We start from the raw sequence: 16034 nt of genomic DNA on the forward strand, positions 1-16034 counted from the left end.
AAAAGCTTCTAGACGTTAAATTCGGCGATGATTTCTTGGGCATAACTGAAAAGCACAGGCAATAAAATTAAAAAATCCACAATGAGACTACACCAAACTTAACAATTTCTGCACATCAAAGGAAACAACAGAGTGAAAAGAGGACCTACAGAATGGGAGAAAATAATTGCAAATCATGTACCTGATAAGCGTTTTGGGTATAACTGGAAAGCACAGGCAACAGGCTTCGATCAGCAGCTGGTTTGGCCCACAGCGTCTCCAGCCCAGCCCGGAGAGAAACGCCCACTGTCCAGGGTCAAAGACCTATGGTTTCTGGCCTCTTGCTGCTCAAAACATGGCCCTTGGACCAGCACTGGCCTCACTTGAGAGCATATTAGAAATGCAGAATTCCAGAACCCACTCCAGAATGACAGAAGCAGAATCTGCATTTTGAAAAGACACCCTGGGAATTCCCGCACACATTTAAAGTTTCAGAAGAACAATTTCGAACCACACAGATAACAGAACTCATAGCTATGCGAAAACATATCAGAAATACCACCAACAGGGCTGCTCACTGTTCTCTGTAGGTGGGCTGAACACACCCATGCGCACCGCCATCCTTCCCACAATGAAGCTGTAAACCCTTATTATTTTCAGTTAGAGCTTCAAATTTGTTTGTTTCTCTGCATCTTGAACCAACTAGTTTGTCTTACAGGTGAAAGTAAACCCCAGGCAGCTGCTATGAATTCAGAATTGCTAAAGAGCCAGAAGCTATGCCCATTCTGACACAGATGAACTGTCCGGAAGTCTGTAAAACTCACGACATCCTCACACAAAGCTGCCACAGCACCTCTGCACTGCATCCATTCCAGCTACTGCTCCATGTGTCCGGGTCATTTCCCCAAATCCCTCAGTCGTCTTTCTCCCTCATAAGTTCTCTCAGTGGAGATTATTTTATTGATTTGTTCATGATTTGTACAGAGCCTGCTTCCCAAAAGGATTTTATGTGGCTTATAAAGATGAACACATTGTAAACAAGACAAGCAAAATTAAAGCAGGGGAAAAACATAGTTAAGTTCTTAGGGGATAAAGTGTGTGCCCACTCTTGCTGTTTCTTGGCTCCCCAGCCCCACTCCCCATGCTGTTCCTGCGGGGGGGGGGATTCATGTAATCGGTGAATTTGAAAATAAACTGGAAATGCTCAGCTCAACTCCTATTTGCCTCTTGGGAGGGAGTATGCACATGGGAGTAAAAATCCTGCCCTGCTACTCCTTGGCATGTGTCTTACCTACGCACCTGGCCTGGCCACGTGGGAGACCCAGGGCTACCACACTGGGGAGGTGCAGCATTCCCTGCGTTTGGATGAGTAAGTCTATTTAATCCTGGGATTACCAGAAAGTCTATGTGCACAAAGATATGAGCTACACTCTTCAACCTCACTTCTATTACAGTTTAATTCCCTGGACTCATTTCTTAACTAACTCAGAACTCAAGTGAGGGGAAAGGGTATTTTTTATTGGGCCCTTTCAAAATCCCAACGGAAAGATCAGGAAAACTAATGCTACCAGTCACTTAGAATAGATTATTAATGCTGATCAGAAAAAGGGGAAAAAAAGGCCTGAATTTTCTGGCTATTGAGGCAAAAGAGAAAACATGACCAGGGTGGCAGATACAACTAGAGGCCACTCAGTACTCACACTGCCCTCATCTCACTTGCATTCCCCTCCCATACAGACTAGAAAACCTAAAACTTGCCTTCCTGGGAAGCATGCTAGCCAGAAGAAGCCAGGGGACTCCATTCTGGTCCATGGGACGTCCTTGAGAGTAAGCGGGCACAGTGGTGAAACTGGGTACAGTCCAGAGCCCCTCAAACTTCAAAAGAGCTTTTGCTATGTTCCACGAGACACAAGTACACATTACATCAATGTTCATGCACTAAAGAAAGATGGTCGTCAACGACTGACACACAGAAAGCTCTGGTGACAAAACCTTGGGTTCTCAGAAAGTTCAATTAATCAGAATATAACGTTGCTGCAACACCAATGCAGTGTTTCCTGTACAGTGATTCTAGTGTGTGATTTCCTACGCAATGTTTCTGGCCTTTTTTCCAATGACAAAAAGATATGTTTATGGATTTTCAGACTCAGCAAGAGAACTCTCTAGGATGAGTTGGAACGCTGGCACACACATAATCCCACTTAGTCCACAAAATATTACAGTGAGGGAATCAAATATAATAACCCTCATGTAGAAAGAGAGGCCGGGAGGGGTTAAGGGATTGGTCTGAAGTCTCACAACCAGGCATTGGTAGGGGCCGGGTTGCAACACAGCTTTCTGCAACCCCAGCCGGTGCTCTTTCTAAGGCACTGTGCCTGCTCCAACCCTTCTCTGCGGTGTGACGTCCGGGTTGACAGGCCAGGGAGCTGGGATCGCTGCCCCCACGCTGCTTGGCCAGCGGCCGGCCGTGCCAATCATCGCTTATCCTGAATATCACGCAACGAAAGCTGGGTTTTTCTATTCTAGAAATGCATCCCCTTTTCCCTCTTCCCCTGGTTAGTCTTTCTTTCTCACTCTCCTCTTAATTCATGAATTTCTTGTCCCCGAACAACCACATTTTCTCTCTGTTTGAAATACAATTATGAATCGCGGTGTCGCTGCTAACCGTGCTTGTTAATCCCCACAAGGCTTTCTCTGTGCTCCAGGCCAACCCTAACCCTCTCTCCGTGCTGAAGGAGCCAGGTGTTTAGTGGCCATAAAGGCTGCTGCATCTCACCTATAACCACATCCGTCTACAGTTAAAGCTGACAGAATGTTGACATCACACTTTCAAAAGACTAAGATATGCATTTACATTCCGTTTCAATGGTTTTAACGTTAATTGATAGACTTGTTCCTGCCTACAAATTACCAACCTGCTACCTCTTCGGTTTTTTCCTTCTGTGGTTGTATTGAGAAGTTAGAAAGACTGACAAAAGGTTAGGAAATGGGTAGGTAGTGAAAAGGGTAATCTAGAAGAGTCGTTTTGTGAGAAGTACCAAAGATACTTAACTAGTTGCTTATTTAGGAAAAAGTTCCACATCATAATAGGTTTACACCACTCAGGTTCTAAGAATTTAGTGATTCCTTTTATTTGAATTTGTACGGAAGTAACCTATAAGCCTCCTGTTTAAAAGGTTTCAAACCCAGACAGCATGGCTCAGTGACTGAGCATTGATCTAGGATCCAGAAGATCACAGTTTGATTCCCAGTCAGGGCACATACCAAGGCTCGATCCCCAATCGGGGGCGTGCAGGAGGCAGCCAATCAATGGCTCTCATCATTGATGTTTCTCTCTCTCTCTCCCTCTCCCTTTCTCTCTCTGAAATCAATAAAGATATATATAAAAAATTAAAATAATAAATAAATAAATAAATAAATAAATAAATAAATAAATAAATAAATAAATAAAAGGTTTTCGAGAATGATCTTGTTTTGATGCCTTCAGGCTAGCTCTGCATCTTCTGCCCCATTCTGAGAACTCTGCTGCCCACAGCTCAGCCTTGGGTGACAGTTGGCTTTCAGAGCCTCTTGCCAAAGGACACACAGCGTGGAGAGAAGTTCACGGGCTCTGGGGTCAGACAGGTATGGGTTAGAAGCCCAGAAGCAATCACTAGAACTCTCTAAGCCTCAGTTTCCTCATTCATAAACTAGGGAAATCAACTCCCATGTCATAAGGCCAATGGGGATATTAAATAAAACAATCCGTGGAAGATTCCTATACTCACACCACGGGAGTGTTCACTGAGATCCATGTAATATGAAGCAGAATTCTCAGGAGTTTTCTAAGCATTCCTCAACAGTTTTTCCAAAAAAAAATTATTAGTCGATATCTAAAAGAAGGGAAGGAAGGAGAGGAGGAGGGGAGGAAGGAAGAAGGAGAGAGGAAGAGCAAACACCATTTGTGTAACTTTCCTCCTCTTGCACATGTCACTTCACCCCTACCTTGAATTGTCGGTATTACCTCATTACACTGAGAGTTGCTCGGGTGCTAGAGCTATGCCTCATGCTTGGTCTTCCCAAAAGTAGCACAGTGCCAGCACAGAATAAAGACTTAATATGTACTTGCTCTTTTTCTTCTTGGTGGTCAACCACTACCAGCAAAGTTAGATCTCAGGGCTCTTACTAGTATATGTTTATTGTGTATGGCTCCGCTGTGTTTTTTGATGAAATTTGTGACATTGGTACCCAGAAGTGGGATGGGAGGGAGATCCGAGTTTTCAAAGTAAATAGAGGCAAAGGTCAGTGAGAGTATGGGAATAGGTATCACTCTGGAGACTATTTGTTATTTCAGAGGGAGAAATGTATATTGACGATGGAAAGACCTGGCAATTGCCCACTCAACCAAGTGATTAAACTTAGCATCACCAATGAGTGCCAGGTGCATGTAATAGAAAACACACAGCATCAGCCATGTAGTCTGACCAAAAATGTTTTGTCTGAGTCTAATCAAACCTTCAGACTGAACTTCCAGCACACAAGAAATATATGGAATGGAGGAAGCAGGTAAGTGACACCATGAGGAAATAATCAGATAAATCTAGAATGTGGAACACTGCACAAATCAACTAGCCTTGTCCCTTCAAAAGCCTAAGTGATGGAAAAAGAAACATATTGAGGCACTCCCTGTTCTAGACTATAAAATGCTAATGAGCCAAGTGCAATGTTTGAGTGAATCTTGATTGGCTCCTGGTTTGAGGACATTTGAATATGGAGTGGATACATGAGGCTATTACAGAATGATTAACTTTCTTTGGATGCTAAAACTCCTGCGGTTATGTAAAAGAAGTCCTTATTTCAACTTTCTGTATGCTTGAACATTTGTCATAATAAATGTTGGAAAACGTGCAGGCAAAGTAACAAATAAGCTATTCCTCTCTGCCCTAAATGGAAATTTTGTTCTTTTGCATTTAAACAATAAAAATAAATTAGAAAACTCTTGTGTTGATGCCTTTGGGACAGTGCTAGGGGCTATAAATGGTTCGGCCATCCTCTAAAGCCGATTCTGGGGACAGCAGCCGTACTGTGGGAAAAGCAGGGCCCTCTGAATTAGGTGTCACTTTCACTGTCCTTTGAAATCGTATTATTCCCACACCAAGGATCAGCACATAACTAGTAAGTTGCTAGACGCACCTGGTATTTGCTTACTTACCATTTTTTATAAAGTGAAGTCCTTTATCCTGTTTTTGTTGGACTCCGGTAGAAAAACATAGAAAAACAAACATCACATACAGCATAACTGCTATTCCTCCCTTCCAAGGGTTCAAATCCACCCTTAGAAGTTCAGTTTTGAAGGGGCAGCTAGTGCAGGGAGATGCTGACAACCACACAGATTTCTAGAGCCTACATTTTCCTGCCTGCTGCACTGGCTACCTGGCCTCACACGACAGCCCTGTGCTTGACCCAGGCCCCCTGTCCACAGGAGCTGACTCATGCAAGTCAGCTCCATGAATCCAAGAGCCACTGCTTTTCAGAAAATAATGACTGAGTCTGCTCCCAAGTTCATGTAATTGAGGGTCTTCAACCAGCAATAAAAATAGCTTTGGATAGGTTAGCCAGTGTGGTTCAGTGGTTAAGCATCAACCCATGCCAGTTTGATTCCCAGTCAGGGCACATGCCCAGGTTGTGGGCTCAGTCCCCAGTAGGAGGTGTGCAGGAGGCAGCCTCTCTATCTCTCTCTCCCTTCTCCTTTTCCCTTCCTCTCTCTCTAGGAATCAATAAAAAACATATTTAAAAAAAAGAAAGATGATTTTTTAAAAATAGCTTTGGATAAACTTGTGATGTTGCTTCTACATAAAGACAACCTAGTCACATGATGCTCAAATTTGTTTAAGTGATGCAGGTGAAATGTAAGAAATGCAGGTGTGGAGACCATGAAGTATGTTTTACGTAGTCCAGGTACTTGGCCACCTGAGCTGCTGGGAACTGGAAGGAGAAGCAACAACTTCGCTCCACACAGCAGCTACTTCTGTTCCTTCTGGAACCTTTCTAGAAGGGCAGCTATCAGAAGACAAACTTGATAAATTAGAGCTTTTCCAAAGATAGGCAGAGAGACAGACAGACAGACGACTACCTTCTCATTAAAAGTCTGTACTTCTTGGGAAAAGAGAATGAAGTTTGAGTACGAAAAGTCATTCAAAGAGCTCTCAACTTTTTGATTCTCTCCCCAACTGAAACGCACCACCCCTAAAGCAAAACATAAATAAACTGAAACTTAATGCTCACAATACTTAGGAAATACATTGTATATAAATACACATACAATCTCCAGGGAAGTGTGAGAGAAAGTGTTTTGATTTTTGACTTCAGCTTACTCGAGAGGACAGGAAAGTCTTACCTAGGTACAAGGATGCGTTTTCTTTCTTGACATTGTCATCTAAGTAGGTTGGTCCCAGGGTATAGATGGGCGTGGAGCCCATTCCAATGAGAATCTGGGCGCAAACAAATAAAGCCACATAGACCCAGTGATTGTTTCCCCCCGAGTCCTTCGGGCAGGCGGGAGGCTCCAGAGTCGCCGTGGAGTTGCCGCTCTGACACAGGCCGTCGGTGGAGGCCGAGGCGTTGGTCTCCTGCGTCTGGTAGGGGGGCGAGATGAAGTGAGGGAGGGCGAAGAGCGCGGCGCCCACGGCGATGAGCAGCCCGCCCACCGCCAGCCACAGCGGCCGCCGCCCGCGGCCCCCGAAGTAGCTGACGAAGACCACCACCACCAGGCTGCCGATGTCAAAGCAGCTGACCAGCAGCCCCGACTCCGAGCTCTTCAGGCTGTAGCGCCTTTCGATGGTGGTGATGACACTGCTCAGATACCCGGAGACCATCAACGCCTGGATGAAGGTCAGAAAGCACATGCAGGCCAGGAAGCAACGCGAGTCGGTGAGGACCACGTAGAGGCACCGTCTCCCCTGAAGCGTGGCCAACGTGGGGGACACCGACACGGCCTTGCTGACGTCCACCCTCTGGTTGCAGTCCACCAGTCCCGCCATCTCCGCCGAAGTGGACGGGGCAGAGGGGCTGGGCGCCAACCGGCTCAGGCATCGTTTCAGCTCCTGGCGGCCCGAGGAGCCCGGACAGCCCGGCGCGGGGCCTGCGCCCGCGGGGCTGAGCTCCGGCCGGCAGGAGGCGCTGTTCAGGGCGGGTAAACTCTTGGACCTAAAGGTCTCCGGTTCGCTCCTCTGTTGGACAGCTCCTGCTGGGGCCGGGGGTGGGGGCTGCTCTCCCGCCTGGGGCTGCGGCCCAGAGCTTTCGTCCATGGCTCCTGGAATTCAGATTCGATCGCTGGTTGTATTCGAGGACTCCGGCGCTTTGCATCCACCCGCACGAGGGGCCGAAGCCGGGCCCACGCAGTCGTGCCCACCAGGGACCGGGGCTGGGGGGTTCAGAGCCGCGCAGCAGGACATCCTCACCAGCAGGGAGGCGCCCAGGGCATCCTGACCCCAGACGCGGCCACGAGGAGGCTCCGCAGCCGCGTGCCCCGTGGGCCAGGGGTCCTCGCAGTCCTGCGCTGAGCTCTGCTCTGGGTCCACCTCCGGGCGGCAGCTCGGGGAAGGAGCCCCGGGCGCATCCCCTCCGCCGCCGCCGCCGCCGCCACTCGGCCCGCCGCCCGGAGCGAGAAAGCCCCGTGCCCAGCGTGGGGGCGCTCAGCGCCGCTGCCCGCGCGGCATCCCGCCCGGCCGGCTGGACCGGAGGCGCGCTGTCCTCGCCGCCTCTGCTCCAGACGCTCCCCGGCGCGAAGATGCCAACCTGTAAAGCAGGGAGAGGGCGGTCAGCGCGGGGCTGGCAGCCTCGCGCCCCGGGGCCAGCGCTCAGTGGCTCGGACGGTCCCAAGTGGGGCAGGGGGACGAGAGGATGGAAGCCCCGGAGGAGGCGGCGGCTGGAGGATGCAGCCTCCAGTGCGGAACAATGAGCAGTGGGCGGTCGGCTGACACCCGCCCTCCTTGTCTATCGGGACCTGCCCCCGCCCCGCCCCTTTTCCCATAAACAGCACAGCTGCTTTTATATGTTAATAATTATCAACCTGGCGGCTCTGACTCAGAGGCAATGTCTTTTATTCGAGTGAACTAATTGCAACCCTTTCCTACTCCTACTCCATTAACTCAAAATAGAAAATGCCCGAAAGAACAAAGGAAAGTTTTTTTTTTTACAAACACAATGCATCCCCAGTCCCAATTTCCAAAAAGTAACGAAGAGGGAAAGCTAGGTGTGTAGAAATGTGTGTTCACACTTGTGCGCAGGCACGCGTGCGTGGCTGGATGTGAACCCGCCTGCTATATCAATTAGAGACGTCCTCCAAGCCCGAGGCAACCGCAAAAAGGTCAACGTGCTCGCCTCTTTATTCCCAACACTAAAAATAACCCCCCGCGCGGAAGAACTCTTCAATGACAAATACCCGGAGCGTTTGAGGCCGCGGCCAGCGCCAAGTCCCAGTGCCCAGTGTCAAGCGAAACTGAAAATCAATTCGCTCTGCGGAGGGGTGGGGAAGCCACAACCGAACAAAGAGATGCGGGCACGGGGGCCCACGGAGCCGTCCTGGCACGAGAGGGGTGCTATTTCCATCAAGCGCACTCAGAGAGGGTGGGCCCCGGGGGTGCGCGGGCGCGCGGGGGCGCGCACACACACGCACACTCCCGGTATGTGTGTGCGGGAATCCCTCGCGCGATCCCGCAGCAGGTTAAATTCAGCCAGAGTCGAAAACAGGTGTGTTCCCGGGATAAGCCCCCGCCCCTAATCTCCGAGACTCCTGTTCCAGTCCTCCAGCCCCGGGGGATGTGCACCAGGTGGGAGAAGAGCAGGACTGCGCTGCTTTGGGTTTCGTTCTGCAGCGCGCTTTTGTGATGCTGCTGAGAAAAGAAAGGAAGCGGGGAAGGGAAAGAGGCGGAGAGGCGGGGAGGCTGGGCGGACGGGGGCGGCCGCTCCCGCGTCTCCCTCGGCTCCGCCATGCAGACCCACTCCCAGGTTCCCCGCCTGCCAGCCGCTCGCAGCCCGGACTTCCCCGCCGCTTCCCGGCCTAGGCGCCTTCCCGGGGAACCCCACTGGCGGCCGCGCTCTGAGCCGGGGAATCCCGGCGAACACCCTCCGGCGCCTGGGGCGTCCGAGCCCCTGCCCAGGGGGACCCACACGGCGCAGACTCCCCTGGACAGGGAGCTCTCGGAGCCATCGCGGAATCCCGGGGACACCCCTTCCGCGCGCACACACAAACACAAAGCCCGCGCGGGGACAGGACCGCCGGGGCCAGCTCGCCGCGCTGCGGGGGCGCACGAGCCGCGGCTACTCACTCCCGAGCCTGTCGGTCAGTCTGGCTGGCGGAGGGTGGACCAGCGGGAGACGTGGACTGGGCCGGTGTAGGCGCAGTCGGGAGCCGCCTGGGCAAGCAGCATCGGTCCAGCCGCCGAGAAATCAGTGAATGAGACTGTGACTCAGGCTGAACTCTTCCCGCACGCCTCGCCTGTCACCAAGCCCTCTTCCTCTCCAAACAGACACACGCGCAGAGACGCGCCCGGAGCGGCGCGGAGCGGCAGAGGGCGCAGGCGCGCGGGCCGGCCGCCCAGCCCAGCCCCGAGGCGGCCAGCTGCCCAGCTGCGCCTCACCTGCTCCGCCCCGAGGGCGAGGCGCCCTGAAACCTCCAGGGACCAGTCTCCAAAAAGTCAGCTGCTGAGGCAGGGAGTCCATTCTGAATAAAGAAAGTATTTCTCTTCGTGGGCACTCACGATGTGTCAGGGGCCATAGTAGGTTCTTGAGACCAAAAATGAACAGGACACTAAGAAACCCTCCCCTAAGAAACCACTGTCTTGTGGAATACCCTTGTATGTAGCCTAAAACAACGGGGTAAATTCTATACTGGGTGCTACTGGAGAACCTAGGGTCCATTAACCGATTAGATCTTCCTTTCCAGGCAGAAGGAAAGGCATGTGCGAAAGCACAGGGGCATGGGGCTGGGTGCTAGGCGGTGCACGGAGATTGCAGGGACCCGGCAGAGGACTGGACTGCGGGAGTGGCAGAGTAGTAAAGGTCAGCAAGGGCTTCAGAGGTTGTGTGCTATGGGAACTGAAGGGCAGTGGCATTGTGACTTGCTCACCAGGAAGCTGTTTCTGGCAGTGATGGGTGAATCGAGGCCACACTGAGGGCGCTGAGACAAGTTAGGAAGCTATCTCTGAACAAAATGTGATGAGGCAGTAAATTACAGAGAGTGTGGAGAGGGAGGGGAGCTGGTTGAAGATGCACTGAGAAAGTAGAAGTAGCCAGACTTGGAAACTGAAGTCATCTGGTGCATAAGAAAACAGGCCAATGTGGGATGTCTCTCAAGTTTCACACTTGGGTGACTGAATGGCTGAGGTCCAATGAAAACACAGGAGGAGAAACATGCTCTTGGGAGAAAGATGGTTCTTGTTTTAGAGGGGTTGACTTTGACATGCCTTTGGGACATCCGAGTGTACATGCCCCATAAACCAGTTGATATATGACACACAGGAAGTTTGGACTGGGGATCTGGATTAGGAGTCAACAGCCCAGAGGTGGCATGAGGTGAATACGGAAGATCATGCAGAAGTCAGACAGAATGACAGCTGAAAGGGTGCATGAGCGGTAGCAAGTAGGAGGACACTGTTGAACTCTGACAGAGGAAGACTGTTCTACAATTACTGGTGACAACACTGACCCTCACTGCCATACCAAAGCCACTTCCCTGGATCTGGCCTTATGCAATGAGAGCATTGTCTCCTCTTTACAGGTGTGATGAGTTAAGTGTAGAGAGAGTAAGTATCTGGTAAAGGTGCACAGCTAATCTGTAGATGCTATGAACCCATGTGCTCCCAAAATCCATACACTTACCCTGACCCCATATTCTCTCCCTTACAACTGTATAGCAGTTTGACTTTTCAATGCACTATCTGTTAATGATCTCACTTTGGTCTGACAAACACTGTATCTACAGTTGACCCTTAAGGAACGTCCCCTGCCACTGTCCCCTTTTCTTGAGATCTCCATCAAGCCCCAGGTTACTTTTCTACAAACAGGCAATGTGACTCCAGCAGCCACCCCGCCCTGTGGGCAAAGATTTGTGGCACTTCCTGTACCTGAATACTGATCTGCACTTATTCAGATTCAAGCAGAATTGATCTGCCTCCTATTACATCCTTCCAAGCCCTTTGGCCCATTCTCTCCTTTCAGCCCCAGCCCAGACATACAGTTGTGCTATAGCAAACTCAATCTGTAGTGTCAGGTGCCAGCAGAGGGCTTCCCTGCTGAAAGTCAAATAACCATGTCCCTGGAACATGCTGTGTTTATTCATGGTCAATTACCATAGTTATACTAGAAACAACTCTCAGAACCTATAGATTTTTTTATTGCCACTAATAGAAAGATCATGATTTATAGACAGAATTTAAAAGACCCAATTAGCTACCTATATGGGAAACAAAAAGAAAACATTTCGCAAAAGACATTTCTTTTGCTTTCTCTTTCATAGTTAAATATGACTTTGGAAAAGGCCAGGTGTGTCTCCATCAGCCCTAATCTTCAGATTCATAGAATGGGGTTCTGCTACCCCCGTGGTTTATGTCACATGATGTAAGAGAGTACAGCTGGCTAGAGCATGTCTTCAGCAATGTGCTTCTTGATTCCAATACTGGAAGCACATGACTGAAGACTCGCTTCAAATTTCCAGGCTTGGTTATCCTTCGTCTAAGTCATTAATCAGTCTAACTAACTCAAGTTGCTTCTTTCCCAATCTTCATATAATGACAGGGCAGCCTTAGGAATTACTCTTGACCAGGAGGTTCATGGGTTGATGCTCAACCACTAAGCCACACCAGCAGGGCTAAGGTGACCTTTTTTAAATATTGAAATGCTGCTATACTCACCGACCCTGAACAGGTATCCAGATTATTAAGCTCTGTGACATATTTAAACTACACCTCTAGCCCAGCCAGTGTGGCTCAGTAGATTGAGCATCAGTTGTCCCATGCACCAAGAGGTCACTGGATCGATTCCCCATCAGGGCACATGCCTGGGTTTCAAGCTCGATCCCCAGTAGAGGGCCTGCAAGAGGCAGCCAATCAATGTTTCTCTCTCATCTGTTTCTATCTCTCCCTCTCCCTTCTTCTCTCTCTAAAATCAATAAACACATTTTTAAAAACTATACTTCTATTCCTGATTCCAAAAAAAATTAGTTTATGGTATGACTAATTTCCTCAATTTCTTTTTTAATTTAATTTAATTTAATTTAATTTTAATTGAGATCTAATTGACAGATAACATTGTATGAGTTCTAAATGTACAGACAACATAATGATTTGACATTTGTATATATTGAGAAGCGATCACCACAGTTAAGTGCACTTAACATCCATCACCACATACAGTTACAATTTTTTTTCTTGTGATGGGAATTTTTAAGTTCTATTCTCTTAGCCACTTTCAAATATACAATACAGTACTGTTAACTGTAATAATTGTAAACTCTTAACAGCACTTGGCATTTACACCCTGGCTTAGAAGTCCATTTCAAGAAGGGTAAACAGAAGAGGAGCAGATCTGGCCCTGGGGTGCCGTGAAAGCAGACAATCACTCCAGCCTGGCGGTGTGAGGTCCCTGCAAGAGCTAAAGGACTCTGAGTCAGCTTTACACTGCAAATCCCACTGCCCAAGAAAGCACTGTCTTGTGAACAGTTGGACACTGGCTCACCCTCGAAAGGAGCCCAGCAATTGGGCAGCACCTCCTTTGGGAGGCATCCAGGATAAGACAAGACTCTTATCAATCAGGACCCTCTAGAAATTGCCACCTCCCTTAATAAAAGTAAGACAGATACTCCAAGGCTAGTAATGAGGAGAAATTTCCCTGCAAATAGGAGACATTTGTCCCCAAAGATTCACATTCTCTTAAAACATTTTCAAAATTACCACCCCTGCCACCTGGGCCCAGAAAAGGAAGGCAGAAGGGCAGGAAGTGGAAGGAAGGAGGTGGGAGAGGCTATCAGCCTTGAGCCCTAAGCTTCTCTGCACATTTTTTGTGAGCATGTCAAGAATGCAAGACCCTGACCACGCTTTATTCCGGCCATTTCTCAGGGTTGTGCTTGCAGCCAGCAACGTTGAGGGATGAGGTAACGCTTTCCCCTGGACAAAAAAAGGCTTGCTTGGGCTTGCTTCGGTGTAGCCCCCAAGCTCAACGCTCCTCTCCTGTAATGCAAGCACTGCTTGTGCAGGCGGCTCTGAGGGACTCTGCATCACATGGTGGGACTCGGGCATGGGAAAGGGAACAAAATCATACCTGTTTTTGACATGAGTAACAACATCCACTCTCTCTCCCCAGGAAACAATAGCAGGCTAACTTGTTAGCTTGGATGCAGGGTAAAATCCTAGACCCTACACAGTTCCTGACAGATCCCCCTTCCTTAATTTTAACACTCTGATCCAGACACTAGCTTCCCTTACACTCTACAATATATCTTGGCCAAACTCTGAGCTTTTAAACAGATCTTCCCTCAAGTTTAAAGGCTGATAAAGGAAAATAAGTACATAGAACAACATGAAACTAACCGTGTTAGATATGGTTGGGTGGCACTCAGCATGCAGCCCTGAGTTTCCTATTCTTTCTTGAATGGCAGAGTGTGGACAGCTAAAAACAAATAAAAACAAAAAACTGCATTTCTGGATTTCCATCTCCTATCTAAGGACCTGCTTCTTCCCTGACCTCGGGCTCCCACAAGTAAAAAAAGACTGGGTATTGGGCCACTGTTGTTTTATGACATGGGATCAGATTACTTCAAATCGAAAGGCTCTTAGGGATTATTTTGCCAAAAATTCACAAAGAGTGAGACCTTCAGTCTCAGCAACGTAGACATGCTGTTAGAATCAAAAGTATTCTACAAGTCATCTAAGTACACTACGGTTCTTAAACTTTTATTTAAATACTGTTATGGGCTAAATTGTGTCCTCTCCAAAATCATATGTTGAAGCTGTAAACCCAGTACCTCAGAATGTGACTGTATTTGGTAATAGGATCTATAAAGAGCTATGTTAAAGTAGGGCCATTAAGGTGGGCTCTAATCCAACACTGTATTACTTTATAGCAGATCTATACACAGGTGCAGAGAGAGGACCATGTGGGGACACAGGCAGAACATGGATGGCCCATCTGCAAGCCAAGGAGAGAAACCTCAAACAAAACCAACCTTCCTGACACTTCGATCTCTGACTTCCAGCCTCCAAAGCGGTGAGAACATGTTTCAGTTGTTTAATCCACCTAGTCTGTTTTACTTTGTTATGGCAGCCCCAGCAAAGTAATACAAATAGTGATAAAAACAAAGTCAAATACTGTTCAATAATAGCTTACTTTAAATTTTATTCTCAAAGAATTCTCAGGATTGTAAACACTTCTGACAATAAGGAAAAGTAGTTAAAAACTTTCATGATTCACTTCTTGGAATTAATTGGAAGATGGGCTAACGGGGGAAAAACCCATGGTGCCTTGTTAATCAGAGAAAATGCTCTCTTAGAGTCCATTTTAATGCATGAGAAATAGAGAAAAATACTGTGATTAGGACATACTAGAAAATAAAAGCGCTGCTTTTCCACAGAAATACCAAACGGCGGATGACGCCAGTGCTGCCGCAGGGCCGGGAGGCCAGCCGGTTTCCTTGAGCATTTAGCAGCTAAATCCCGGAGAGGTTGCGGCTGGGGTCTGGGCGGGGCGAGGACGGAGAGTCCATGGAGGCAAGACCGAGGACAAGGGGTGGATCTTTGTCACCAGGCTGGGCCACCTGACCAAAGACACTAAGATCAAGTGGAAGAGAGCCACGTCTTCTCCCTGCCCATCAAGGAATCTGAGATCATGGACTTTTTCCTGGGGACATCCCTCCAGGATGAGGTTTTGAAGATTATGCCCCTGCAAAAGCAGACATGCGCTGGCCAGAGGACCCAGTTCAAGGCATTTGTCACCTTTGGGGACTGCAATGGACATGTTGGTCTGAGTGTTAAGTGCTACAAGGAAGTAGCCACTGCCATCCGAGGGGCCATCATCCTGGCCAAGCTCCCCATTGTCCCTGTGCGGCAAGGCTACTGGGGGAACAAGATCCACAAGCCCGACACTGCCCCTTGCATGGGACTGGCGTTGTGACTCTGAGCTGGTGCGCCTCATCTCCGCCCCCAGGGGCACTGGCATCATCTCAGCCCCTGAGCCCAAGACACTGCTGCTGCTGCTGCTGATGGCCGATATCCACCGCTGCTACACTTTGGTCAGGGGCTGCCACCCTGGGCGACTTCGCCAAGGCCACCTTTGATGCCATCTCCAGGACCTATAGCTATCTCAACTCCGATCTCTGGAAAGAGACTGTTCACCAAGCTTCCCTATCAGGAATTCACTGTCTACCTTGTAAAGGCCCACAACAGAGTCTCTATGCAGAGGACTTGGGCTCCAAGTGGCCACCACATAATTTTATATAAGAAAAATAAAGTGACTTAAGCCTGAAAAAAATAAATAAATAAACGCAACTGGCATCAAAGTAATGTAACCTACAAGTAAACAATTTAAAAGAAGATAAAAAGTCAAATAAACGTACCCATTTGGGGGAAAAAAGAGAAATATATTATACTGTCTAACGTAGAAATGCTAATCACAAATCTTAGAACTTCCCTAAGATCTGAAAGCATATAAAAAACACAGGTCCAGAAAAAAGTGGCAAACCCCTGACAAACAAGTAGTCACATTATCAATGTGTCCGGGTTCTCCTCACCCCAGGAGTCTCAAACTAAGGCCTCATGTCCCCAGAAGCCCTGGGCCACCTGCCAGTAGAAAGCCACAAGATAAACATGGGACGTCGTCCTAGAAAATCATCTTAATTAAATTTTGGAAATAATATGATGAACAGAGACATACTATGGGGTAGAAATAAACAGTGAGATATATAATTTTAAATAAAACAGGACTCTTTCAAGAAATGTGATGTGTATTTAAGGTAACTTAGCGCTACTGGCATAATAGACTCCCTGGGGCATGTGGCCACTCCCCTCAGTCAGACCACTTTTGTT

At 48.4% G+C, this 16034-nt stretch overlaps 1 protein-coding gene and 1 pseudogene across 1 annotated transcript in view; one reads left to right on the plus strand and one right to left on the minus strand.

Moving 5' to 3' along the window:
• SLCO5A1 (solute carrier organic anion transporter family member 5A1) overlaps positions 1–7549 on the minus strand; it is a 92188-nt gene extending 84639 nt beyond the window's left edge. Inside the window, exon 1 of the mRNA XM_016216101.2 lies at positions 6356–7549. Coding sequence (XP_016071587.2) covers positions 6356–7265 — 910 coding nt within the window. The 5' untranslated portion in view covers positions 7266–7549. The remainder of the gene's footprint in view (positions 1–6355) is intronic.
• Positions 7550–8949: 1400 nt separating this feature from the next.
• LOC107539469 (small ribosomal subunit protein uS5 pseudogene) lies at positions 8950–15468 on the plus strand (annotated as a pseudogene).
• Positions 15469–16034: the final 566 nt, after the last annotated feature.

The sequence above is a fragment of the Miniopterus natalensis genome, chromosome 16 (assembly GCF_054644295.1).
Source record: "Miniopterus natalensis isolate mMinNat1 chromosome 16, mMinNat1.hap1, whole genome shotgun sequence".
Taxonomy (NCBI): Eukaryota; Metazoa; Chordata; class Mammalia; order Chiroptera; family Miniopteridae; genus Miniopterus; species Miniopterus natalensis.